Raw genomic sequence first — 27884 nt, 5'->3', positions numbered from 1 at the left:
TTGGCTGTTGTTCTTGGGTTGCTAGAATCGAATCCCCACATCATACCTTCAGACCCCATCAAAATCCTACGAGTGAGAGGTAAATAAACTGCCCCCTCCCTTACAACTAGGATTGAATTCCCCATGGAAAAGTAATTTGGGCTAGCCGGGATTCGTACCCGAATCTCCCAATTGCCGGTCAAATATATTACCAAACACACCACATCTTCTTCCAAGACGAATCTCAGACTGGGTTGACTGAACAAGGTGTTTACAGCTCAAGTGTATCTTGTGACACAGCAGACGGATATTGTACTTATTATAAGCCACTGTCGGAGAGAAAACCCATACTTTGGCGATATTTATCTATTTATTTATTTGACACCAAAAATAGCAATAAGTCCTTTACATTGGGTTACATAAACAATAATTAATTATGTATACGTGATTAAAATAAGTATAGAAATGGTCTCATAAATAAGAATGATGTTTAAAGCAAACAATACAAACAAAAAGGTGGGTATCAGAATGAAAGTCTTTCCAGTTGGCTATTGAAACTGGTGCGGGAAGCTATAAGAGGTCAGGAGAAGAAGGAGTATTTGAGAGGGAATTGAAAAGAGAAAGTGAACGGTAGAAAAGGGATATTTGCGAATTTGATAGTCGGAATTTGGGATCGTGTAAAGTTTCTGTATTTCAAGTCGTGCGGGCTGGAATGTTGAGTGAAAAAAGTGAGAGGATATGATTGCATCTGAAGGACCCATTCAGGATGCAATGAAGAAATTTGATGTCGAATGTCAATCGGCGGTGGGTGGGGTGTAGTAATGAGAGTAGTATTTCTTCACGTGATGAGAGCCTGAGGTGAGGTATGCGATGTAATACGATTGCTAAGAAGAAATTGAGTAGACGGTTGAGTAGTTTCAGCGTGGTGGGAGAAGCAGTAGACCAAATAAGTGAGCAATATTCTCGGATGGATTGCACACATCCATTGAACAAGGATATTAAAGCACGCGCTTCGGAGATCACATTCAGACGGTATAAGATTCCAACAACTTCCATAGCCTTGTTAAAAATGGTCTACATATGATCATAGAAAGTTATTTTTCTTCAAAAGTGGGAAATGACATTCCGCGATATTCTGCGATAGCGGATAATTCCAACCGAAGAAGATGGTTAGGTGGCGTAATTGGTAGCATTACTGACCGGCAATGGGAGCGGGTTCGATTTCCGGCTTGTCAAAATGATTTTGCTCATGGCGAATTTCATCCTTGGTGCATACCTCTACCCGTGCGCGTGACTGCGCACAAATTTAGTTGCTTATGCAGTGACTCGCTGCGTAAAATGTTCTCGGGATCGCCACCGGGTCAGGAACTGCATAACTGACGACGTTTTGATGTCCGACTCGGCCATCGTCCTCAGGGATGTGAGGGAGGAATGAGTCGGACATCGAAACGTCGGCAGTTTTTGCAGTTCCTGACCCGGTGGCGATCCGTAGAACATTTTACGAAGGCTATTCACCGGGAAAGCGCTAAATCTTTCTTCAATGACTCGCTGTTTTGACAATTTTTCTTGGGGTCTCAGACGATTTTAGAAGAGGTCGATTCTACGAATTTTGTCGAGTCATGTCTCGTTCACTCAAAAAATTTGTATGAATCAGTCAGTTATTGGTAGAAAGGGGGTTTTATAGTACAATAATTTGGCCCTTCCACCCTGAACGTGTGAACTCCGTATTGAGCTCTACACTCACCTATCCAAACCACCTTTCGGGTTGAAACACAGAGAAACACGGGTTAAGGGCCATTTCACACCCCTATAAGGGGCCATTTCAAGGAAGTTTTGGACAAAACATTTTAAGAAATAAGTCACGACGATGGGACATTTTTCCAACAATTTATTTCTCGGTAACACCCATATTTGCTGACATACATAGCTCGCTGGGTTCAGTTAACGATAAATTCAATAAATAATAATAATAATAATAATAAGTTCAATAAATAACTTGTATCCAATCTAAAAATATAAGAAATTTTATAAAACCCTCGATTAAAAAAAAAGCGCTTGAACTCGACAAAACATTGCTCTTGTTAAGAATTTCAGTCATTTGTCATGTTTTCTGCAATTTCCAGTGGACAGAAGGAGAGCAATTTCACATACATCTACATATACATAATACTCTGCGAGCAACCTTTAGGGTGTTTGGCAGCGAGTGACCAATCACCAATATGTAGCATGCAAGAGGACCGCCGCATGCACGCTGCACGGTCATAGAAATATTACGCATAATAGCAAAATGTACATGCATATTCATAAGACAAAACTAGCCAAGTATACTATAAAACTATAAGGTGCCCTTGCTCTTCATGACTGAGAAATGTTGTGAGCGCAATATAGAGGACTCTACTCTAACGTTCTTCCTGATTTAATGAAAATTTTTACGAACACCAAAGCCAAAAATCCTAAAACGACCCATTTCGTGGCCAAAAAAATATATTACGACCCGTTGAGAGGGAATGATACAACCTCTTAACAATCGCTCACAAACGACACAGGGAGAGGAATCCTGAACCCCTGCAACCCCTTCGCCGTGAGTTGGGCGGAGGGGGGGAGGAAATGAGAGGGGGATGCTAGGGAAGGCAAACCCCTCCGAAGAGTGAGGGAGGGAGTCAGGGTACGAAGGGAATGGACAGAGGGTGCCAGGGCTAGGAGCGGAGTGGGGGTAAGGTTAAAAGCACTTTTAGTCTCCCGCTCGGCTCCAGATATCCTTGTGACGTGCTCCCGTTTCGTGTGTTCAACGGGGAGTGGGAAAGTTCGCGTTTGCTCGGGTGTGGACCCGAAATATCTTAAAACCGTGTGAGGGGCCAGGAGGGAGACGGAACCGCGGAGTAAAGCGGATCTTACGGGGCGAAAAGTGTGAAGACACCTCGGACTCAACAAGTGGGTGGCTCATCCTTGCGTGGACTATTCTTCTGAACTGTTACTCGAGATGCGCGAAATATTTTTCCCGCTGCAATATTTCTCTCTTCTTGACCAACTACGTAGTGCCAACTTTATTCAAAAAGTGAGCTCGATCGTTTCGACTAGAACACTTTTTGTTGATACATCGTGTACAAATATTTGTCAAAAAAATATAACCAGTGCCGCAATTGGGAGAAACATTTAGGCGGTACTCACCAAAATTTGCCAACAGCTGAACATGTATTATACGTCCGGCCGCAATTGAAATGTCAAACTGCAACCTTGTATTAGTTCCAAGTTTTGCCACGAAAAAAATCTGAACAAGTTTATAATAATTTACGATTTAAGTGATTAACGGTGAGCGAATTTCTGTGCCATTCTGTGACATATTTGTTGCCCTTTTAATAGCATCCAAGTATCCGAACCATTTGAACACATCCACAAAAATAGAAACCATATGGTTTGGGCTAAAACATTTGATAGATACGCAAATTGTGCGAAATTTACTGGCAAAAACAGTCTTCTCGACTCCTTCGATTTATTTCTGAGAAAGAAATCTTGCGCGAGAAATTCGGAATAAAATTGAAATGAAAGTGAACTAAAATTATGCATTCGTTCCGTTAGTTTACTGAATGAAATTCGCGCAAAACCTTTCAATCAATCAGGCTAGTGAAGTGAGAGCAATTGCATTGACAATAAGACACCCATTTGTGAAGTACCAATTTTTGAGGATCCAACTTAACCATCGTTGTGATATTTTGGGTAATTTGGGATAAGATAAGTGCTGCAGTGCAAATAAATAGGTCAGACCACTAAAGCAAAATATTCGCCAGAAAAAGTTATACTCGTACCCTCCGTGAAAGCATCGGATTGCAGTTTTATTAAGAAAATTGAGGCGCCAAAATATAACAGAGAAATTGATTCAGACGAAAAGAATCTTACGAGGACAGATAGGAACAAAAATGTAATGTAAGCGAACTATAATTACGCTCGTTACGTCCGTTAGTTCATGGATGGCCGCGCAAAGCAAATCCAATTGCAATTCATGAACGAGAAAAGGGGCGTATCTCCAGGAATGCACGTGAAAACCATTTATCCTTCAGAAGCGTGAAATTTCCACGTAGCACCTTTCTCATTGGGCAGAGTTCTCAGGATACATGGCGCATGCTTGAAACTTGGCTCAAAACCGACTAAATCATTTTTCCGTTCGTCGTAACGGGGAAAATCACTGCCCAACCACACCCTACTGCACAAGAAAGATCGGGGGACATGATTATACAACTACAACGCCAAATAAGGCAACCGGAATGTTTACCACACACGGAAAAGGCGAGAAAAAAATTTATGCACGGAAATAGCCAGCAAATATAACGCGTGGGGGGCATGGTAGCCTTGAAATCGGTTCATTGCAACGATTTAACCCTTCTACTCTCACGGCGCATCCCACGGCTACGGAGAAAATGATCTTACTACGTTAGTTTGTTTATTAATTTTCTTCTTATTATTTTTCCTCGACCAGCGTCTCCCAGGGATCTTCAACCCGTAAATAGAGCGGTTGGTGGGAGAGGAGGAGAGAATTGTGTGTGCAACAGTGGGAAAACATCGAAGCAAGGCTTCCTACGTCCCGGACCGGATGCAGATCCGCTTACGTACCGGTCAGCAGCATTCTCGAGTGCGTGGGTGCTTCTGCGTCTGTTTTTTTTTTCATTGCTTTTTTTATATTTTTTTCGTGCACCTCGGAATGAGTTGTGTGTGATACGGTGCCGCGTTTGAAGCGATACCGGGTCGAGTCCGCTGTCCACTGCGTTTAAGTGCAATGCGGTGACTCGCACGAAGTAATGCATACCCACTCGCAACACTGCAGAGATACGGTTGAAGGTACGGAAGGATATATTTTCAAAAAGTAGGTACCCACTTGTTTTTGTGTTGATCAGGGAAGGAAGATATTTTTTTTCAAAAAGTAGGTACCTTTTTTCGTGTTGAACAGTGACTGAAGGATATTCTTTCAAAAAACACCCACTTTTTTCTTGTTGATCAGGGAGTGAAGGATATTCTTTCAAAAATTTCCCACTTTTTTCGTGTTGATTAAGGACCGAGGCATATTCTTTTACAAAGTAAGTGGGATCTGGAACAGTGTGATACTGTGAATACTTATCACCAGGGAAGGAGAAAGCCCAACTGAACGAGGAATGGCCGTAACTGTGTTTTGAATTGGAAAATATTTATCTGTATCCACGGCGTACGCAGTGCTCTACAAGTTGAGAAGCAATATTGACTGTTTTCCAAAATCTGATTTGCTGCCAAGTGAGTGAATTACAATTTCAGCGCGAGAGAGGTACAATAATTAAGGGTGCATTTTGGCAATGGAGTGATCTACTGTTTTTTTGTGACCAATGTAGGAGTGTTATTGCAATTTCATGGACGAGTTTTTTCCTCGAAACTTTGATCGAGGCCGAATGACAACAGAAAACGTTTTGAGGCAAGCCTAAATTCTTATTTAATACGTTAGTGTGCTCTATAAAATAGACCGAGTGTCTCAAAAATAATGTTTTCCTGCGCCCAATGCATCTTGAAGATAAAGTGAAAGGAACTGCAATTCTTCAGTCTCAGGAGCGTTCGAAATCACGTAATTGAAGACGTAATCGAAGGTGGTCTTTCGGCCCAAATATCATGTGATGTATAGCTGCTCTGTCAAGTGAATGGATAGCGTGGAACCATTAAGAGAAGTATCGCAACTTTAGTGATAAATGAATTAATCAGTTCAAGTCGCAATAGACAGAACTGCAGAAACTGGCATTTTGTATTCCTGATTGAGTGGAAAGGATTTTGGATAGCGAATTGATCATCTGGCATTTGTTCCAAATTGAATATGATAATTTTCCATGTTCAATACGGAATATCAATTCAACTGCTAAGCGAATAAACAAACATCCACTATTAGAGAATATCTAAAAATACGGTGAAAGACTTTGTGGCGATAGGCCAATGAACTTAAAACTAAAAGGAAGTTGTTAGTTTTTATCTCAGAGTCTTGCAACGATTTTGGTCATTATATGTATTTAAGCAACGGAAGTGTGTGAAAAAACACATTAGCTATGCGAATTATGTTCTTGGAGCTTTCAGCCAATATTTAGCTATCTATTCAAATTTAGTGAGGATTTTGGCCTACTGTACGAATTTTAGTATACGAGAAGTACCATTAATGTTAAGTGAACACACGGAGCGGCTCAGAAAAGAGGAGTCATAAGAACTGATCACCAAAAGTTTGCGTGTTCTGATCGATACCCAGCAAGGATTTTGTTCGGTAGGAGCACCATCTGGCCTTATTGAAAGGAGTGCAAAAACTGCAGAGTAAACAATCAAAGTGGATAAGATAAAAGAATTTATAAGGAAGTGTTTAACAAAAGTCAGTGTTTCTCTCTTACTGCCCGGAGAATATATTGGTTGGTGAATGCAAAGGCTGGACCAGAGTAGGAGCTGTGAAAGATGATGATGCTGGAGGATCAGCGTTGCCTGGGCAGCGGGAGGACGGAGTTGTCCCTCATTCCACTGAGGCCGTCGATGGCGGGAGGGAATGTGGTGGTCAGCCAGCAGCCGCCGATGACCACGGCCACCGTGCTGCCCAGCAGGGTCAAGGAGGAAGAGGAAAGGGTGGACCGAGAGGGCAAGCAGCCAAACCAGGAAGATGACGAGGACGAAGATGAGGAAGGCGTGGATGAGGTAAGAGCAAGAGTCTTAAGGCTCTCGGATACTTCGACCAAAAACTACGCTGCAGACGTCTGAGCAGATTCGTCTGACGCCTCTGTTATTCTATGCACATAACATTTGAATGCATGTTTACGAAGAAGAAAGATCGACATTTAAAAATATCATCGTAATTTTTCATTTCTCGTTTTTCACGCTGCAATATTGACCACAAAAAAACACTAAATTCGGCAAAATTGGCTGCCTGCTACGGCGTGTATGACGATGGAACCCAAAATGTTTTTCGTACATTTTAAACGAGGGCACGCTACTTCGACGAAAAGCATGACGCTCAGAAAGTAGATAATAGCTGCGATCGGTCCTCTATTTTGGCATGAAAACTATCAAAAACGGCATTTTTAATAAAAAAATACAATAACTAGTATCATCATCATCATTAGTCAAAAATCCTAAGATTGGTATGACGCAGCTCTGTATTGCCTTAACCGGTAATTTGTTGTCAATTCTCATGCATCGAAATACCAAATATTTCATTAAATACGCTTTAAACTTTATCTGTATCATGTAGAAACTTATCATCATTATTAATGTTTTTTTCGAAACGGCTGTAGTTATTATGCCTTGGTACCTATCCTTTGGTATTTTTTTGGTACTTTACGACCGTCATCATTAGCCATCATTTAAATGATTGGTTTGACGCAGCTCTCCGTTCTTTTCTCTTATCCACTAGCCTTTTCATTGCGACGCATTCTTTCTCTTTTACATCCTCCATAACCTGTTCTATGTAACTCATTTGGTGTAGTCCCTTGCCCTTCTTCCCCTCCACCTGTCCGTTTACGTTTGTTTTCACCAGGCCATCATGTCTCCTTATGTAGCCAACTGCGTTGTCCCGTCTTTTAATATGGAGTTTACTAAACATAAAATATGGAGTATGCTTAGGCATATTTAGAATTTTTTTTCGATTACTCCAGGCAAAAATGAGAGAAAAATCTTCAAATATCCGCAAACATTTTCCATAATGTGGCGTTCGATACATAAACGAAGTAATTCATGCTGTTTACGTCGGACAATTAAGGGCGAATACTTGCAGCCATTACGCGATACATTCATTTTTGGGTCGAAACTGCCGTAATACCAATTTAATTGTAAAACTGGGTAAAAAGTTGTCTTGGTTTTTGTGTATATTTCCAAAATTTCAGCAGTACCAATGCCAGCAATGCAATACCAGCAGTGAACAATGTCTCGTAATAAATTCAACCGATCAAGGCGTGATATAGTGGATGCTCGACAAATTGAAATGTTAAGAGGTTGCAATTTTCCACTATTGTATCATATGGAAACGATAAAGAAGGGATCGGTTAAAAAAGAATTTTGAGGAAATTTAGGGTGGACCAAAGTTGCGAAATTTTTGCTTCCTTGATTTTGTATATTGTTGCGGAGTGAATGCTAACAATATGGGAACCAGACACTGGTGTTTTAAGATTTTTCACTCACAGTTACAGAATATATCTTCAAAAGAAACTGCTTTTTGAATTTTTGCGCTAAAATTATTTGTAGCGCCGTCGCCAATTACCATCTTATGTAATAGAAGCAATCGATGCTCTATTTCGGTACGAACTATCTCTATCAAACACTGCATTTATTAAAAAAATACACAGTATGAGTATACTAACCCATATTTTGACTCTTTGCCGATTAAAACGAGGCAAACATCAGAGAAAATTCTTCTAATATCCGCAAGCATTTTTAGTAATGTAGCTTTCCAAACATAAATGAAGTAATTCATGCTATTTGCGTTCGACGATCAAGAGCCAAGGACTTACAGCCATTACGTGATACATTTAATTTTGGGATTGAAACTATCGTAGTAAAAACTAGTAGTTGTGAAACTTTAGTTTTGTGTTTATTTTTCCATACTTTCAGTAATGAAATGCACAATATCACGCAATGACTGCAAAAATTTATCCTTTCTTTGCAAATATAGAAAATTCAAATTCACCTTGTACAAACATTAATAACGAAATGAGAAACCGTGTTGGTCTGTTGCGACACAACTCTCCGTGCTAGTGAGCCCCGTTAAGAAGGTAGTGCGTGACTGCGCGACCCATAGCAAATACAAATAGTAGATTGAAAAATAGACTAAACCTTTTAGATAAATTCAAGAGCAGTGTCTTTTCTGACGAAGTTAACCATATCTTACGGACGCCAACATACTACGGAATATCAGATCATATAAGTAAAATAAGAGAGATAGATTGTAGAACAGACAGATTCCGAATATCATTTTTTCCACGATCAATAAGAGACTATAACGGCAGCAATAGAACTCGTAAATAGATTGCATGACTTGTAGTGTAGCCTAATAGCCTATGTAAAAATTAATGCATGTTTCTTAATTCAATTATTATTTATAACAGCATATAGTAGTATAGTTTGTTAGTATACGCGACGTTTTTTGGACGATGTGGTGTGCATGTGGGAGTCCAAATGCATGCTGCATGCTGGTGATTGATCACCCCCTGCCCTAGAGGTGGCTCGCAGGGTATTAAGTAGATGTAGATGAAATACTCTTTGGGAAATAATTCAAAAGTAGCTTTTTAAATAAATATTCTGTAACTGAGAGTTATAATTCTCAAAACAGCCGGACCAGGATCTCATTTCCTTATTCTCATTTCTTTTCTTTCACTTTTCAACAATCTGTAAAATCACTCTTGTACAAATTTCGCAAATATTTACCACTCAAAAATGTATCAAAATTCTTGTTAGACTAAGCCCTCTTTATCCTTTCCATACGAAAAGAATTGGAATAAATGGTGGCATAATTTCATGAACCAGTTTTCTATCCTTGTCAAAGTGTAGTTTACTTGATTCATAATTTACTAATGTATTAAACCCTTATCTTATTTTGGTCATTTTTTTGTCCGTGCGTAGAGGAATAGTTATTTGCAGCCACAGGCATTACGAAGTTACTAAAAATGAGACAAACTCGAGATTTCCACACTGTGAATACTAGTACTTTCGAATGTTTTGTTATAGATACAAGAAACTTTTAACGGCGCTAAGGAATGTGGTAACTTTCTTCAGTTTTTAAATCATTGATTCAATTAATATTATTTACTCTAAATTTCTAAAATGCTATAAATTCAACACTGGGAAACACAACTGTATCTAATTTATTAATAAGAGAACTGATTTAAACATTGAATCATTGCAAACGATATTAATTAATTCCCGACAGATTTCAACGACGGTATGTCACGGATGAAATCGTTTCAGGCTTGACGATGGTTTGGAAAAGCGATATATCCATGATAACATATACTCAACAAACGGTAATCTCTATCCTTTATAAATTATGTACTAATTTCAACCTTGAAAATGACTTAGAGTGTCGGAAACATGGTCGGTGGTGGTTATATTTATTTAAGTGTGGAAATCACCATTTGTTGCTTATACTGCATCATGGATGCTACGTCAATTACTATCAAGTGTCTCATAAATTTACTGATTTTTTTAGTGGACTGAGTATGTGTATGTCTCCTTCACTCATGAAAATTCGAAGATTTCGTGAGACACCTGATCAAGACTCAGGAGTGCTGAAACTAGCGAGAAAAATTACAAAGATTAAACGATTTCTCGCAAAAAAAAATTGTCGGTCAATAGTTAAGACAACACCCAGGGTTCTCAATAAACATTTTTGTCGTTGACCTTTAACGAATCCGATTATTTGTGCTGCGACGGATCGCTGAGCTGAGTTTCAAGCAGTTATGTGATTGCGCGCTCATGTCCGTCCCATCCGCCGGCCGGTAAGGTGACTGAGTAAATGTGGAGCGGACTTCAGCCGAATTCACTCCATTGAGATTATTTCCAAATTGTGAGAATTTAAAATATCCCTCGTATAGTACAATTAAGAAAGAATGAAGTTGGTAGAATTTTTAATGGGGTATCCACGACTACACGTTAAAACCCATGAACGCTTCGCGATTGACACTAGAGTGATGTAAATTCATCATGAAATGCATGAGATTATGGTTCCAGTATTGTATTGAATATGTAAAGAGAAAGAATTGGATTTTGGATGCCGAAATCGATTCGCATTTCGTTGTTGTTTGTGAATATGTATTATTTTATCAGCAAATTTAAACGTGGGATCTTGGGCAAAAGCAGGGTAGTATATTTTCTACTTCTAGTTCGAACATAAGTGTTGGAATACAAATTGATTTTTTTGCAATGTTTTCAAATGTTTTGTTCTAATGAATGCGTCGTTTTTGATTGGTATTTTAATCTATTGCCATATTATTTTCTCAATTTTATTTTACGAAAGTGAGGCCGATAAGGATACCAAATTTCGATATAAGAAGTATCTCAAAGTAAAAGCTTGCGATATAACAAAACGATGCGAGACGCGCAAAGAGAATTTGTAAAAAAAAACATTAAAAATATAAGGAAAAAGTAACGAGCTTGCCATGATCAGACACACATTTTATGAACGGTAGCCAGATACGCGAAGGGCAAACAGACAAGGAAGTGAATTAATAGAAACGTGGATTTTCTAAAGCAATTTACTGAAACTATGCGTGGTGCGGAAATACTATTTTGGTGGTCGTAAACAATGAAGCATAGTCAGAAGATTGCGTTTTGTAAAAAAAATATATGATAGACACGAGTAATTCAATTCTCGCGCCAATCGACTAAACCGCATATGGTGGAGGCCAAGGGGCCAATAACAGCATGTTTCCTTCTAGTACCAACGTATATTTATTTCTTAACTTTTGTCATTGTTGGTCAGCTGGTTCCAGCCTCGACACTCATTGTCAGTTAAGGATGAAAAGTGACTCTGAAGAAATATCGGCTGAGCCAGGACAACGACAAAAATGATAGAAATAACCCAAGAGTAGAGCGGATCCAGGAATTTTTTCATCTACATCTACATCTACAAATTACCCTGCGAGCCACCTCTAGGGTGTTTGGCAGGGGGTGATCAATCACCAGCATGCAGCATGCATTTGGACTCCCACATGCACACCACACCGTCCAAGAAACGTCCCGTATAATAACAAACTATACTACTATATGCTGTTAGAAATAGAATATAGAATAGAAATTCAGAAACATGCAGTAAGTTTTACATAGGTTAGTAGGCTACACTACAAGTCATGCAATCTTTTTATGGGGATGAGGGGGCACTAGGGTCTGACAGGCAAACGGTCTTCTTATATTTGAGATTAAAAACTACATGCCACAATTTCCGTGCGAAATATTCGCTTTTTATTAATATGAAAGCTAATTATATGAAATTTAATGTTTGAGGCTCCGTAATACATAAAACAAAACGGACGTTATTACATAACGTATTAAAATTAATGTCTTTATTTTAGTGCCTGGGGGGGTACGTGCCCCCCTTCTCCCCCCTAAATCCTCCTATGCCGAAAAGGAGACCCGAATAGAGCTCGATTACCGTTGGTAACATCTTTAAATTGACATTGATAAGGCAATGACAGTGCAACAATAAGGTATTGACGTTTACCTTCGCCAACATCTATAGCACGTTAAGTAATACTTTTTATTTCACCATGTAATGACCGGTATTATCCTTAATTGGGAATAAAACAGGAGAAGAAATAACCGGATTCAGGGTATACTGAGCTATAATTAAAATCAGTCGTTAGTAGTTAATAAAACAATTATATCTACCTTGTGAAAAAATGCAAAATTCGAGTGGGAGCGATAAGTTTTCTGAAGTCGTTGTGTACGACGCTCAAGCCCTACTTCTTTTTCCACCCTCGCCGAAGGGGCTGAGGGGGATAGAAGTGATTGACAGGGTCGGTCGGGGCGCATGTGTTTTCTGGGGCGAAAGGGACCAACCCACTTGCAAGGAAAACTGCTTCCAGGTGCGCACACTGAGTTCCCACAGGCGGAGTCCGTGAACAACCACCAGTGGCTCTCTTCCGGAGTTTCACTACCGTATAGGACGATGGGAGAAAGACTTAAAAGATGTTTCCAAGCATTATCCTATCTACATGCTAACCTTCAAGCCACCTCAATAGGAGAGTGGCGGGTGGTGTTAGGACACCAGCCGTAAAGAAAAAAAAGAAAATCATATCTACATCTACATAATACCCTGCGAGCCACCTCTAGGGTGTTTGGCAGGGGGTGATCAATCACCAGCATGCAGCATGCATTTGGACTCCCACATGCACACCACACCGTCAAAAAAACGTCCCGCATAATAACAAACTATACTACTATATGCTGTTAGAAATAATAATTGAATTAAGAAACATGCATTAAGTTTTACATAGGTTAGTTGGCTACATATGTGCGCAATGAGTTCCTCCAAACATTTATTATAGTCCAAAGCACTGCACCAACACGTCATTTTGTACGCAGTCACGCGCACAGATGCAATGTTATATACACCGAGGAATTCGACGAGAAACAATCATTTGGATTGGCCGGAATTCGAACCTTAATCTCTCAATTGCCGGTCAGGAATGCTACCAGTTACACCGCCAAGCCATCTTCTTCTATATAAAATCCAATATAAAATCTTAATAAATAAAATTAAGGATAATAAAACTTCTTTCCTCATATCCCAAACCTTAAACCGCTAGCTTTATATAATCCCATAAGATTATCATACCAAAAAAATTGTAAAAGATCGATTAAATCATACATATAACTTTGCATAAAGAATAATTACGTAATATGTATGTCTTTAACGATGAGGTCAAAATGCACTAAACATTATTCGTAAATACTTGATGCGTGTAATCATGATACATGCCTCTTACAATACATGTGATAGCATGAGGTATAATGGGAGACATTTTAAAATTAGCTGAAAATTTCGGAATATTTTTCCTTTAACATTTGCACATAAAATTTAAGTATTATTCAATAAAAGTATATTTATCGGTACTTTATTGATCAATATCATGTATCATGCATCTAAAAACCTAAAAATACAACTGAATAGAAGTTCATTTAATTTTTTATACAAAATAATAGTTTTCATTAATGGCTAATTTCTTTTCTAGTGGAGCATAATGCAAACGTATAGTTACGTCAAAAATTAATAAAATGCGTGCAAATACTAAATAATTTTTGTCACTTATTTCAAGTTTTTTACACGAGAGGTGGTAGACTAACAACTATTGTTGACAGGTATGGCAATAAAAAAATAGTTAACTATATTAGCAGGCTACTTTGAATAATTCCGAGAAAGAAAATCGTAATGATAACCTTTTCCCGCCAAATTTCAGCCCACCGACACTTTTCGTTGTTCCCTATAAATTTTTGCGTTTTTTTGTAACAAGCGGAAATTAATTGATATCGCGTAGAAAAGCCAAACTTCCCTCCATAAAAAAATTATTTCTTAATAACAGCCTTTTCAGAATATTTATGGGGAAATTAACTTTTAATTATACGGTGAACGAAACTAATAATGTCAGAGTACTTTAGGTGATCGAGCCATCATGGAGACAAAACATTGCCATTCCCTTCATTTGGTCAAAAACATTTCCGATGTTTCATAAATTACTGAAATAAATTATAGTAAACCACAAATAAGACATAAATAGCTGAGATGGATACATTTTTTGGAACGCACACGTGTAAAATACGAATGGGAAGCGACTTACTCGAGGAACTAAAAAATCCGGAAGATGTGCTTCCGTCAGGGAGTTGAAATCTTGTCCGTCGAACCTCTGCCAGTGAAATAGGAAAGTAATATAATAGAATTATTATATTCGTACCCATTGCTTTTCTCGGTAATGACCATGGCTTCCTCCTTCGCAGATATATACCGCGCCACCGAGTTGGGATACGAATAAGTGAGTCAAACATACTTATAACAACAGAAAAATACAGCTGAGTAGACGTTCACTTTATTTTTCTTTACAAAAGTAGTTCTCACTATTAGCTATATTTTTCTAACTAGTTATATTCATATATATATATAGATACTAAGCTCAACATAATATGTTCCCGTTTTTCTTTCACCAGGAAAATGATCCTAATCTTGTATTTTTATGTCATTGGTCAAACGTTTGCAATGGAAATTTGAATGGCAGCAAAAATATAGTGAACGTATTATTTAACTAGTTACGAAGGCAAAAAAAAACTCGAAAACACCTACCAAAACGAGCTAGCTTAAAATGAAATCGTAAAAAATGTTCAGTCACCCTTTTTCGAGTGGGAATGGCGAAGGTAGTTGGGTCGGCAACATTGCCGCCGCACAAACAGGAAAGTATGGCCGTGTTAGCTTGTCCACAATGTCCACTCAGCACCGCTGATGTGGAAGTGGCGATAAACAAACAAACACAGTCCCCACCGATGCTTTTTTCCCTGCCTCATACCCTGTCGCCGGTGAGTACGGGGTTTTTCCGCTTGAGCAGTCGCCGACATCGGCGGCTTACGGCTTGCCGTATTCGCGTCGCCACCGAAACTCGTTCAGGCTGTCAAAATTTGGGAAACAGGCACAGTGGATCCCGGTTATTTAGAGAGGGGGCCACGGCTTTTTTGGGACAAATCTCCAGTAACTGAACCCAAATGAGAAATAACCTCAAGTTACCTCCGGTTACTTAAGACAAAAAGTCTTTATTTCCAGACGACGCTGTAGTTTACAGGGAAATCCATTCCAGTAAAGATAGGGATGAACTAGCGAACGAACTTGCTGCTATCCACGCGTGGTGCGATGCATGGTAGTTAGAATTAAATTTGAAAAAATGCGTAGTAACGAAGTTCTGGAAAAAAAGCTCCCCACAACAAAGCTATATCATTCGCGGCATCCAATTAAAGCCAGCTGAATCCGTGAAATAGCTTGGATTTAGACTCAATTATGATCTATCGTGGAATAAACATATTCGGGAAATAACAGGTCAAGCCAATCCTAAAATTGGTTTTGTTAAAAGAATATTAGGAAAGTGCGACAATAGAGTGAGAGAAATTAGCTACTTCTCCCTTGTTAGACCCCATTTAGAATACGCTGCCAGTGTTTGGGACCCTCATGAAAAAGGCTTAATAACAGAGTTAGAACGCATGCGAAGAAGAGCTGCCAGGTACGTGAAAAGTCGTCACGATAGTTTTGTTAGTGTAACTGACCTCTTAGATAAACTCGGAGGGGAATCTCTGCGTATGGGTGACGTTTTTTGGACCGTGTGGTGTGCATGGGGGAGTCCAATAGCCTGCCAAACACCCTAGAGGTTGCTCGCAGGGTATTATGTAGATGTAATCAGATGTAAGTGATACACCTACAATAAGGGTCCTCAACCCGCGGCCCGCCAGCTAATTTCTGCGGCCCTTAGAGGTTAAAGAAAATATTAACATTTTATCGACACACTGGTCAAAAATAAGCAATTTTAAAAATCGCAGTGATTGATTCGACTTTTTAACCAATAAAGGTTATTGCAATTTGAAGGTATATGTTTTTTTTGTTATTTTATTGATGTGGTGGTAAAGTGACGTGGAGCATTGTGGCCCTTTGGACGATGTGAAGTCCATTTTTGGCCCTTGCATTGAAAACGGTTGAAGACCCCTGATCAACATAATACCTTGCGAGCCACTTCTAGGGTGCTTGGCAATGTGTGATCAATCACCACCATGCTGCTTGCCAGAGAACAACTAGGGGAGGGGGGGGGGGGCGGGGGGGCGTCCAAAACCATGGGGAAATTTTTTTGAAAAACAGGGCTCAAATTAGCGGGTTTCGAGCTAAAGTACTACTTAGACACTTTTCATGACCGAAAAAACTTCATTTCTCAAAGAAATGGTTTTTAAATTCAGAGTTTTCAATATTTTGTTACATTTTCTAAGGCAAGGTAATACGTTTTTATTTTTCGGGGGGGGGGGGGTCCGGATCCCCCGGACTACCCCCTTGGCAACGCAACTGGGTATAGGTCCAGCCCTGACGTTAAGATAAGCAATTTTCAAAACACTAAAAGCATTTTGTAGGAATTCTCGGGTTCTGTACCGGGTCAGGTTTTTCATGGCCGACGTTTTGGTGCATGACTCGCGCATCGTCATCAGGGCAGACGATCGTATTGCCATCAGGGCAGAGCATCATCATCAGCGCTGATCTAGTCGAGCACTGAAACGTAGGTTACAGAAAAACTGCCACCGAGGAGAACCTGAGAAGAATTCCTGAAACTACTAGCTCGCCTTGAAAGCTCACGATCTTATTTTACTAAAATCCTATTTTTCTGATTATCCATTTAACTAATGCTGAGAACACATCCCATTTTTACATCTAAATAATACCCTGCGAGCCACCTCTAGGGTGTTTGGCTGGGCGTGATCAATCACCAGCATGCAGCATGCAATTGGTTTCCCACATGCACACCACACCGACATAAAAATGTTACGCATGCTAACAAATTGTACTACCACATGTCGTCGTCCACCACCACCACATATGTCGCACTACCACCATTTCGTCGTCCCTCTTGCCGCTGCTTAAGTAATTAACTCACGTTATGCTGCCCATACAGTGAAGGTGAGGAAAATAAGTAGAATTAACTTTTAATTTAATCACTAAATCCTGATGGATGTTTATATTTGTGATATTTTAGTTTTAGTTAACTAATAGAGAAAAGGACGAAAATGCATTTTAAACTTCAGATAGTCTTCTTTGTTATCTTTCAACGTCCACTTACGCATAGCATTTACAGAATACTTCGTGTAAATGAGCCAGCCGCTTAGTTGGGGAGAAGTATACCAGTCCGAATGTTACCCCATGTTGCGGAATATATGTCCTTGTACTGTAATTCAATCGCTCTTTTATGATATCCTCACCACTTCACATCACACTGTAGCTATATGGCTTATATGTCGTCACATCAATATGGACAATATAATGAATGAACGGAGCTGAACATTAAGTGCCTGTGTGAAATTGTGTGATATAAACCTTATATTTCGAGCAAGTTCATTATACATTAATTCCCAGTAATGGATATGTAGTGAGTGCAAGGGCATGGGCGTGCCCAGCGGGGGGCAGCAGGGGGCCGCTGCCCCCCACCCCCAAGAGCAAAAGGAAATTTAGATCAAAACGAAATTTTTGAAAAAACTTTCTCTAAATCCAAGAAAATTGATATTAGTATAAAATTTGTAATCAAAATATTTTTTTCGAGTAAATAATTTTAAAAACTAATAAAGCGCTGTTATATTTTTTTTTTTAATTTGGTTTCCTTAACCTTCTCTGTGGACTTGCCCCCCTCTAGTTTTGATCCTGGGTACGCCCTTGTGCAAGGGGGCATTATTCCCCTCATTTTTATTCGGGGAATTGGTCGGCTAAAGTGTTGGACTCCCACCTAGTGGATCCGGGTTCAACACCCGACGATAGTTGGGGTTTTTCAGAGACTGCCCGAACTCTACTTGAATGCTTTGTGGAGGACGCTTCAAGTGTAATACTTCGTCCGACAGTAGGCTGAAATCGAGAAAAGCTGGACAAAAATGATCTCTCCCATATTTTAATAAGTAGCTCGATTAAAGTTTTCCATCCAGTGGAGTAGCCAGGGAGTCCCGGGGGGTCCGGAACCCCCCGAAATATAAAAACACAATTATTTTCCTTGATAAAAGAAAACAAAATATTGAAAAATCATGAGTTTATAAAATATTTTTTAACAAATTAAGTTTTTTCGATTATGAAAAGTGTTAAAATTAGTTTAAAACCCAATTATTTGTACCCAGTTTTACAAAAAAATTCCCCCTTGGTTTTTGACCCCCCCCCCCCCCCCCGAACGAAATTCCTGGCTACGCCACTGTTTCCATCTATTTTTGTTTAGGCTATATAGCATTAATATGATGACACTGTATCGAAAAAATGATCTGTGGAGTTTTTTTTAAACAAATTCGCGGAGAAATAAAATATAAAAAAATCGAAGGAAAAATGCCATTGTTGTATCATAAAAAACGCTTTCATTACTAATTCATAACTAACTGTCCTGTTTATAGAATGCTCAATACACAAAAATTACGATGAAACGCGTCTAAGAAAAGGTATTCACTCCTCCATTAGTCCAATTCAATATTTATTCGATTATTCACCGCCATCACGCTTACATTATAATCAATACATTATTGTTTGTTATGCTGAGGCGAAATGACCCAATTATAATCAAAGCCCTACAGTTCTCATGAAACGGAGATCAACGTTTATCATAGCAGACGCAGGAAGGAAATGAAACAACGGTCCATCAGTTTTAGTAGCAGATAAAGTGCGGATGATGACAGATGAGGAGGGTTATTATTTCCATAAAATGCAATTCAACGAAAATTTATAATATTCAAAAGAAAATACCTGTTTAATGATGATGGCATTCAAGAAAATTGTTGAATAGTATTTAAAAGTAATTGTTTAAGATCAACACATTCTATTTGGCGCAAATAAATTTCATGGTAACATCCAGCAGCAAATTTAATGGCATCGTGTAAAACCTTATAACCTAGGGAACGGTAAATTTAGCTGAAGAAAAAATTTGCCTCTCAGTCATCCAAAAGATAATCAATCACCACGTAAATTCGCAAGGAATATTTTTGAGAATTCAATTTTGTACAATGGAATCAAATGTCCATCAATGGTACAGTGATACATCCATTGGCGCAAATAACCTAAGCTATCAAGAATGATTTTAATGCTTTCCCGGCGAATAGACTTCGTGAAGAGTTCTGGGATCGCCACCGGGTCAGGAACTGTATTACTGCCGACGTTTCGATGTCCTACTCGGCCATCGACCTCAGGGCTGTGAGTGAACCTGTCGGCAGTTATGCAGTTCTTGACCCGGTGGCGATCCTGAGAACTTTTCACAAAACCTAAGCTATCGCTCGCCTTCGGCAAATATCAATACGTGCCATTTGAATGAAAAGAGTTGTTTCAGGCTTATTATGGTAGTATTGTTGAAATGACACATTGCAATATTTCTACTTATAGATTTATTTTACACTACGCGTTTCGTCGTTACAACGACATTTTCAAGTGTCACACTTGAAGTGTCACACTTGAAGTGTCACACTTGAAAATGTCGTTGTAACGACGAAACGCGTAGTGTAAAATAAATCTATAAGTGGAAATATTGCAATGTGTCATTTCAACAATATTACGAACTTCCACCACATCGCGCCTAACATCATACAAGTTATTATGGTAGAATTCAAACGTATTAGTAAATTAAAATTTATGAGAAATTTTTCAAAAACACTTAATCTCACTACACGACCGGTTCCAATACCAGAAGACATATTATAACTCAAGACACAATACCCTGCGAGTCACTACTCTGGTGTTTGTCTAGAGGAATCAAAATATATTGACACAGGTAAAGAAGTATAAAAAAGTATTGGTGGAAAATTGCGAGAGAATTGTAATTTTCTCAAGTGCTCGTTGTAGTATAACTTGTCAGCAATTCAATGATTAGTTGGACGTTGCTCTTCTCCCAATTAAATATTAATGAATAATACTCCTCTCAACCCTCATATCAGCTAATCTTTTCAGACCTACGAATTTCTTTCCTTTCACATTCTCCTTTACGTCCTTAATTTCCTTTACTCAAGATCTTCATTTTCCATTCTTGCCTTCCCCTTGTCCCTCGTCGTTGTCTTCATTGTCATCATGCCTCAATGTACGGTCGATGAATTTTTTTTCCGGCTACTAATTATGGTTCTACTAATCCAAAATAATTTTCCTCTCGTACTCTCGCCATTGCACCAACCCGATGTCCACGAAGGACTCCGACGATGACTGCGACCTGACCCTGTCGAGGCAACACCCTTCGCCCCTCCTGGGCAGAGGGGTTGGGGCGGAGGCGGGGGAAGACGGGGGCCAGCTCGCCCCCCCGCTCCCCATGCAGCTCACCGCCCCCGGGTCCGCCCCCACCGCCGCCGCCAACACCTTCTCCTTCAACGCGGAGCAGGTGGCTTGCATTTGCGAGGCCCTGAGGCTGTCCGGGGACGTGGACCGCCTTGCCCGCTTCCTCTGGTCCCTGCCACCCGGAGAACTGCTCCGGGGCAGTGGGCAATCGGCCTCCAACGGAGCGGAGCCCGGGTGAGTCCACTTACAATAGGAATCTAATACGTCTGCATCTACATAGTACCCTGCGAGCCACCTCAATGGGATAAATAAACTTTTCTCGGGTATCCGCGCGGGCAAGATATCCTAAGAGCGCCAACGTTTCGGGTTCCGACCTCAGAGTAAGAATGGGGTTCCGACTCGTCACCCATTCTCGAGGCTACTGAATGAATATACAAAAATAAATAAAAATATATATAAAATCATACACCTCAATGGGATTTGATAGGGGGTGAGTAAACACAACATACAGCCTGCAATAAGCTACGTCTTCGTAACCGTCGAAAAAATAGGCCATAACACGTACCAGCTTGCTGCTATAGCAGTCTCTTTCGTGGAGTAAACCTGGCTTAACATAAGCAAGAGGGTGGCTACATAGCGCAAGGTAACCAAAATCTGAGACCAAATATAAACCTAAACTACAATGTTGCAGAGGTAATTGGAAAAAGTTAGCTGATGGAATCTACATCCTCAAAATACCTAGCGAGATGTATATAGGGTGTTTTGCATGGGGTGACTTATCTGCATACAATAGGCGATTCACATGCGTACTACATTATTTAAAATAACACGTACACATTCAGGTAGATGATGTCAGCTCCCACCAAATGTACATCGATCCTTGCAGCGTAAGACCATAGCACAAATAAAATTTTATCGTTAAGTTGGTTATTAATGCATAATGCAAGGTTAAAATAAAAAAAGGGTTTACTGTGAATAATTTAAGATCAAAAGGACGCGATACTTAAAATTCATTAAAAAATAGGTGCTGATGTATTCGTGAATACGGTGAAATACTGGGATCATGAGGTAATATCGATTAAAAACATTTACCTCTGGGTGACTCTAACCCACAATCCCCGGTTTAGGGTACCGATGCCCTTATCGATTAGGCCACAGAGGCTTCCACTTTCATTTGTATCTCAATTTGCCGATCAATTGTAACTATAAACATGTGAGCTACTAAGAAATGAAACAAAGGAAATACCATACTGGGGTAAAACAAAGAATCGTATCCGTTAATTGCCTGAATCCATCTTTATTTAACTGTAAAAAAATTGCCAAAATCTCTTTTTTTCGTAATATCATGTATTTTCCAAACCCTTATGATTCTCTTAGTGGATGTTTTCGAAAAATTCAATACCCAAGTTAACTAAATATAGAGTTTACATTATGACAAAGGACAACGAATCTAACTTGAAATTTGTGATCTATCTCCAATAATCTATCTACTAATAATTTCTTTATATTGATAACAAAGAGGTTAAATAAAGGCGGTCCCATTCCATTCCATAGAGGTTTACTTTATATTGCTCCTTCTGTCGCTTTTAATCGGTTTTCAAAAATGTCCACAGCTCTTCGACGAGCGCGTAGGGATACAGTTTTTCCCATATTTTGCAATATAACACTTGAAATCGCTGGGGGAAAAAAATTACCCCTGGGGGGACTTGAACACCCAATCCCCGATTTAGGAGACCGATGCTTTATCCATGAGGCCGCAGGGGCTACAGATACTAATGTACTTTCATTCATAACTCTAATCTACCACTAATTATAACACTACTCACGAGTATTACACAAGAGAATCCTCAAGTCGGCCTCTAAAGGAAAACTAAATATATAACTAAATCTTCGGATAAAAATACCTGTAATTAATCTACTTCTACAACAAAAAGGTTGACCAATTTACTTGAAGAATGCGAAAATGCTTTTCTCCGACATCCAATACTCAAAATCACTCTGTTCAACACACAATTGCACGATAAAGTTAGAAATGTAGCTATTGAAGGGTTTCGTATTTTCTTAATCATTTTTTCAGTAAATTCCTAATTTCTCTTGTTTTTTATCCGTTCAGTGCCCAAAAACTGCTTAGGATGTCCCAATTCATCCCCCCTTTTGGATTAGCAACCCAAAATTTAGCGGCCCAATTAATGCTCCCTAATGTCTTACGAGTTGGGACACAGGTCAAGTGAATTTATATGTGAGTTCGTTGAGATATGTTTAGATATAAGATTGTTGTCCTTGGATATCAAGAGAACTTGGAATCAAGGTAAATTGGTATATTAAAAAATAAACTTTTTGTATTCCACGTGACCTGAAAAGGTCGAAACCCGTTGATTTTAAAAATAAACACTGTGTGGAATGCAATAAAATTTATTTTAGAATCTATCGTGTCACCATTCCACAAGTAAAATTCACAAACCACTGATTTCAAGGTCAGTGGCGGGTAAAGGGTTGGAGGGTAAAAAGGGTCATGACTCCCACCGAAATTTAATCAAAAAATTTAACGTTCATTATTTTAATAGTTTCTGTATCCTTGTGAAAGAGTAAAGGGAGTTTATTTGAAAATGCATGGATACAAGTCCCAAAATTATTTGTTATATGAAACATTAATATTTTAAAATTATTTTAAACTTCAAGTTGGATATTCATTTCTTCTTCAATTTTAAACATTTTAATCGTCTAATATTGTTTAATTTCATCTGTTTTTAAGAATAAAAATAAAATTTTAGGCTCTAAAATGCGTAAAATAGGTATTAAAAAAACTCTCCCATGGGATATTCCATAATCCTCGGACAAAGGTCATGTCCCCCCCTAAATTTGATTCTGAATCCGCCCTTGTTCAAGGTAACTTGATCATTGGTTCATCAAATCACGCCCTTTCCCAGCAATTAACCCTGACTTCTAACGTTTCCTCCCCTAACTAGCGGCGAGGGCGGTGCGGAGCCCGCGGTGTGTTCGGAGACGCGGGAGGCGGTGCTGAGGGCGCGGGCGGCCGTCGCCTTCCACCGCGGGGCCTTCCGGGAGCTGTACGGCATCCTCGAGGGCCACACCTTCTCGCCCGCACACCACGGCGAGCTGCAGCAGCTGTGGTTCCGCGCGCACTACAGGGAGGCAGAGAGGGTGCGCGGACGACCGCTTGGGGCCGTCGACAAGTACCGACTGCGGAAGAAGCACCCGCTTCCTCGCACCATCTGGGACGGAGAGGAGACGGTCTACTGCTTCAAGGTGAATCTTATGCGATTGAAAAAATATAATGTGAAATCTGAGACCGGATGAATACGTTGTTTAATCGAGATAGGAAAACCTAAGTAGTTCCAGTCAGGGGCGCAGCTAAGAATTAAGGCTGGGGGGGGGGTTTAGGTACAACTAATACTGGGGTGTCTGGGGGTGTGAAATACCCGCCAGGGTAAGGGGGAGGTGCGGGGGCACTCCTTCAGAAAATTTTCAAGATAAATGGTTCAAAATGGTGAGTTTTACGGCTTTCGGAGGGATATTTTTATTGATATTTACACTATTCTGTAAGTAATATTAATCCAATTAAGAATAATTCATTAAACTTTTAAAAATTTCTGAGCTCTGGGGGGAGGGTTTTGCCCCCAATTTGTGTCATTTACATTTTTACTGCGCGTCATAGTACATCTACAAAATACCCTGCGAGCCACCTCTAGGGTGTTTGACATGGGGTGATAAATCACCAGCATGCAGTATGCAATAGGACTCCAACATGCACACCCGTGCACCACACGGTCCAAAAAATGTCACGCATATTAACAAATTATACTACCATATGCTGTTAGAAAAAATAAATAAATTAAGAAACATGTATTAAGTTTTACATAAGTTAGTAGGCTACACTACAAGTCATCTAATGAATTTATTAGTTCTAACGCAGCCGTTATAATCTCTTATCGACCGTGGATAAAAAGACATTCATACATTCTCCGATTGATTCTATCTTTCCTCACATCAAAGACAAAAATCATACAAATACTTCCGAGTGCAGAATTAAAGTTATGGATATCAAAATAGCACAAGTCCATCCAAATATATTTCTGAGACAAATCACATCCTTTGCGCATCTTCAAAGCTAACATCAGTGCTACTTTTCCCTGTGAATAGGAATGCTGCTCTCTGCAATATCCATTTACAATTATAGCATAGGAAATAGGCTATAGTAGGCCCAAATATACACATAAAAGCAGTTCATTTCAATTTCATGTTAGTACACTTGAGTAGTCTTGGAAGTCATGGCTTCAATTCATGTGCTAAGTTCGTCATTATTGGTACCTAATTATTATTAAAGTATTCTAACGATTCAGATAGGTTCCCGTGGAGTATTTAAGAAGCATTCTGGTATCCTCCCCTTCATTCATGTACTTCCAATGTTCAATTCACTATAAGGCTTAATCCCTTTCATTCTACCTAAAAATCCTATTCTCTTCCTTCCTCTCCCTCGCATACCCAACATTCTACCCTCTACTACTGTTTCCAACATCCCCTCCCCGGTAAGAACTTCCTCTATCCACAACTTTCTCCTCCGTATCTCATTTAAAAGCTGCCTCTCCCCTCCCACTATGTCCAGCACTTCGTTCATTCCTCCTCCTCTCCATCCACCATACTTCGCCACAACCATATGTGGAACACCTCCAGTCTTCTCTCGTCTTACTTCCTCTGTGTCTTAAAAGAAAAGGTTAGTGAAGAGTTGGATCTGGAGTGTAGCTCTTTACGGTGCATAAACGCGGACATTGGAACCTAAAGTATCTAAAAAATCAATCCTTCTCTCTTTGAATTCTGTTTCATGTCTGTGTCGCAGGAGAGGTCGCGGGCTGCCTTGAAGGACTGCTACCGGAGGAACAGATACCCGACGCCTGAGGAGAAGCGAGGGCTGGCCAAACGGACCGGCCTCACGCTAACGCAGGTGAGGCCAAGTCACAGGATGAGAGAGCGCGACACTAAGTTTATTAGGGTAGTTTCCTTCATCAAAGAAAACGAAATGCAATGATTGCCATTCGTTACCCACCATTAGTGTATTCATAATACACAAATTATTTGGTTTTAGAAATCCCAGTTTAGACGAATGGCAACGGTCAATTTTAACCTCATTTGAAAAAGGCCAGATTGGCGCCCATGTGATTCCACTCCACGTGATGTCACTGGGACCTAGTTTCTATACGAGTAGATAGGAGTTTTACATTACCTGAGATTACTAATGCATGCCTGAGGCACAGAGCTCAGGGAAACATCTCTTAATAATCACATATTAAAAATACCTAAGTTCGGAAAGTTTCCTTCGTTTGATAAGGTGCTAATAATCCTTATTTAAGCCAAGCGCTACCTGCTAGCAGCCTGCGTCGTATCAGCGCTCAAGCCTCGCCCCAAGGTCACCTCACAAGGTGGTAGGAGGAACCAGAAATACGTCACACGGACTTTTTCCCACCATTCCTACTTAGCCGTCGCGTTTTCGCGCGCTTGAAATTTTTCACTTTTCGTTTAATCGCGAAAAATAGATATCGTCATTTAAAAATCTAAAAGTGTGAAATTCGTACTCCAAGAGTAATAATATTTCGATTTAGGCAATAAAAAAATAAAAAGAAACCACCCGATTAGGTTTTATATGTCGAATTATGAGTAATAAAAATGAATTCATGCAATAAATACAAAGGAATGAACAGAGTATTTATCCCTTATAAATTTTTCTTTTAGCTACAATATCATATGCAATAAAAAGCAAAGAAAAATGGTTTTTTAAGTTTTTTTTTACCGATTTTCACCCCCTAAATATTTTCAACCCCAGTCAATTTTGTCTCTTTCATGACCCTGGTAGCCTCAAAACGTCATTTTTTTAATCAGAAGCATAAAACATTAGTAAAAGTCCCTTGAAAAGCGATAAGTTTATATGCGGGGTTGGTTTCTCCAATTTAGGGGTTGCTCGTAAAAATGGAGGGTGATAGAAAAAAAAGGAGATCATTTTCGGATTCAGCGACCCAAAGTTAGTCATAAACACTCTAAAATGAAGCCGAGCATTTTTGAAGAACAGTGCAATAATCATCATTAAGAAGAATTATAATTCATGCCTGAATATAATGACTTTTTCCTGATGATTGAATCCGGGTGGTTTCATTTAAAAATGAAGAGGTATGAGTAATAGTTATTCATCCAAGAAAGCTTTAAATGGAATACCACGTAGTTAAAAATAAGTTAGCGATTTTTTCTCATTTTCACTATTAATGGAGTCCTTTACTCACATCCAAAATCTATATACACATAGACCTGCTACTACCACTGGACATGTTATTCGGTGTGAAATTGTCCAGTAAAAAGTTAACCAAGTAATTCAACTGTCAAATTATCAATCATTTTTTATGTCGCATTTATTTCTGATGTGTGTAATATTTTATCGTTATCGGGATTCAAACTTCATCCTACCAGTGAGCAGTTAATTACTCGTAATTCACTTACGTCGACAATTTTAACGTAGATGAGGCATTGAAATGATTATTTCTCCACATGAAGATCGAAATTCAGTGGAAGAGATATAATTTCACCTGATTCTCTATCCCTTAAAATCTTATCCTTATTCCATTAGAAACTAATTAATTTCATTATGATTCGTTTCCATGATTGTGATTATTGTTCTCTTTCAGGTATCTAACTGGTTCAAAAATAGACGTCAAAGAGACAGAACGCCACAGACTCTGCTTCATTCGCCGACCATGCAAATGGCTTCCCAGCTGCAATCCAGAGTATGGTGAGTAAAATTAGTCATCTCGGTAAAGCCTAAGTCCCAAGTAACACATCTGGAGCGAATTCAGGCCGTTTTCTTAGGGGTTGGAGTGTGGCACATAACTTTCCGTGGCCGTTTGGTGATATGCAATACCTCTCAGTGACAATGCATATCAGTTAAATACATCATGAAAAACGATTTGGCTTAGCCGGAACACGAACCCGGGTCTCCCGATTAACGGTCAGCCGTGCTAGCTTGTTACACCACCAAGCCATCCTCTCAAAGCGTACTTCAGGATGGGGTTTCTCGAAAGCCAAACATTTTTTCATGGGGAATTTCATCCTGGGTGTATGTAACTGTTCATCCGTGCGCGTGACTGCGAACAAAGTCACTTGTTACATTAAAAGTAATGCATATCAGGTCAGAGACAAGTGGCTCTTCGATGTTCAGCGATTGTTTTTAATAACTGTTTGTTATGATGGTGGAATAAAAACCCTCACTGGAGAGCAGCCTAAAAATTTGCAATATTTTCAATATTCCATGAGATACGGAGGGAAGGACGGTCGCTTCCTAAATTCGCTTTTGAATCTCGCGCTTTTGGATTTTTTTTACTACCTGCGTTCTTGAGTCTGTTTCTCTGATTCTTCATAAAGAGAATGAAATCTAATGCGAGAACTA

General features: G+C 39.4%; 1 protein-coding gene across 1 annotated transcript in view; it reads left to right on the top strand.

Annotated features, from left to right (window-relative positions):
* The first annotated feature begins 4673 nt into the window (after positions 1–4673).
* LOC124166964 (homeobox protein SIX1-like) overlaps positions 4674–27884 on the top strand; it is a 42510-nt gene continuing 19299 nt past the window's right edge. The window contains exons 1-5 of the mRNA XM_046544705.1: positions 4674–6651; positions 20358–20674; positions 23407–23707; positions 25296–25400; positions 27127–27230. Of these exons, the coding sequence (XP_046400661.1) occupies positions 6418–6651; positions 20358–20674; positions 23407–23707; positions 25296–25400; positions 27127–27230 (1061 nt within the window). The 5' untranslated portion in view covers positions 4674–6417. The remainder of the gene's footprint in view (positions 6652–20357; positions 20675–23406; positions 23708–25295; positions 25401–27126; positions 27231–27884) is intronic.

Source organism: Ischnura elegans, chromosome 10 (genome assembly GCF_921293095.1).
Source record: "Ischnura elegans chromosome 10, ioIscEleg1.1, whole genome shotgun sequence".
In the NCBI taxonomy this organism is placed as follows: domain Eukaryota; kingdom Metazoa; phylum Arthropoda; class Insecta; order Odonata; family Coenagrionidae; genus Ischnura; species Ischnura elegans.
The sequence above is the reverse complement of the archived record's forward strand: the minus strand, read 5'-3'. Positions and strand labels throughout refer to the sequence as shown.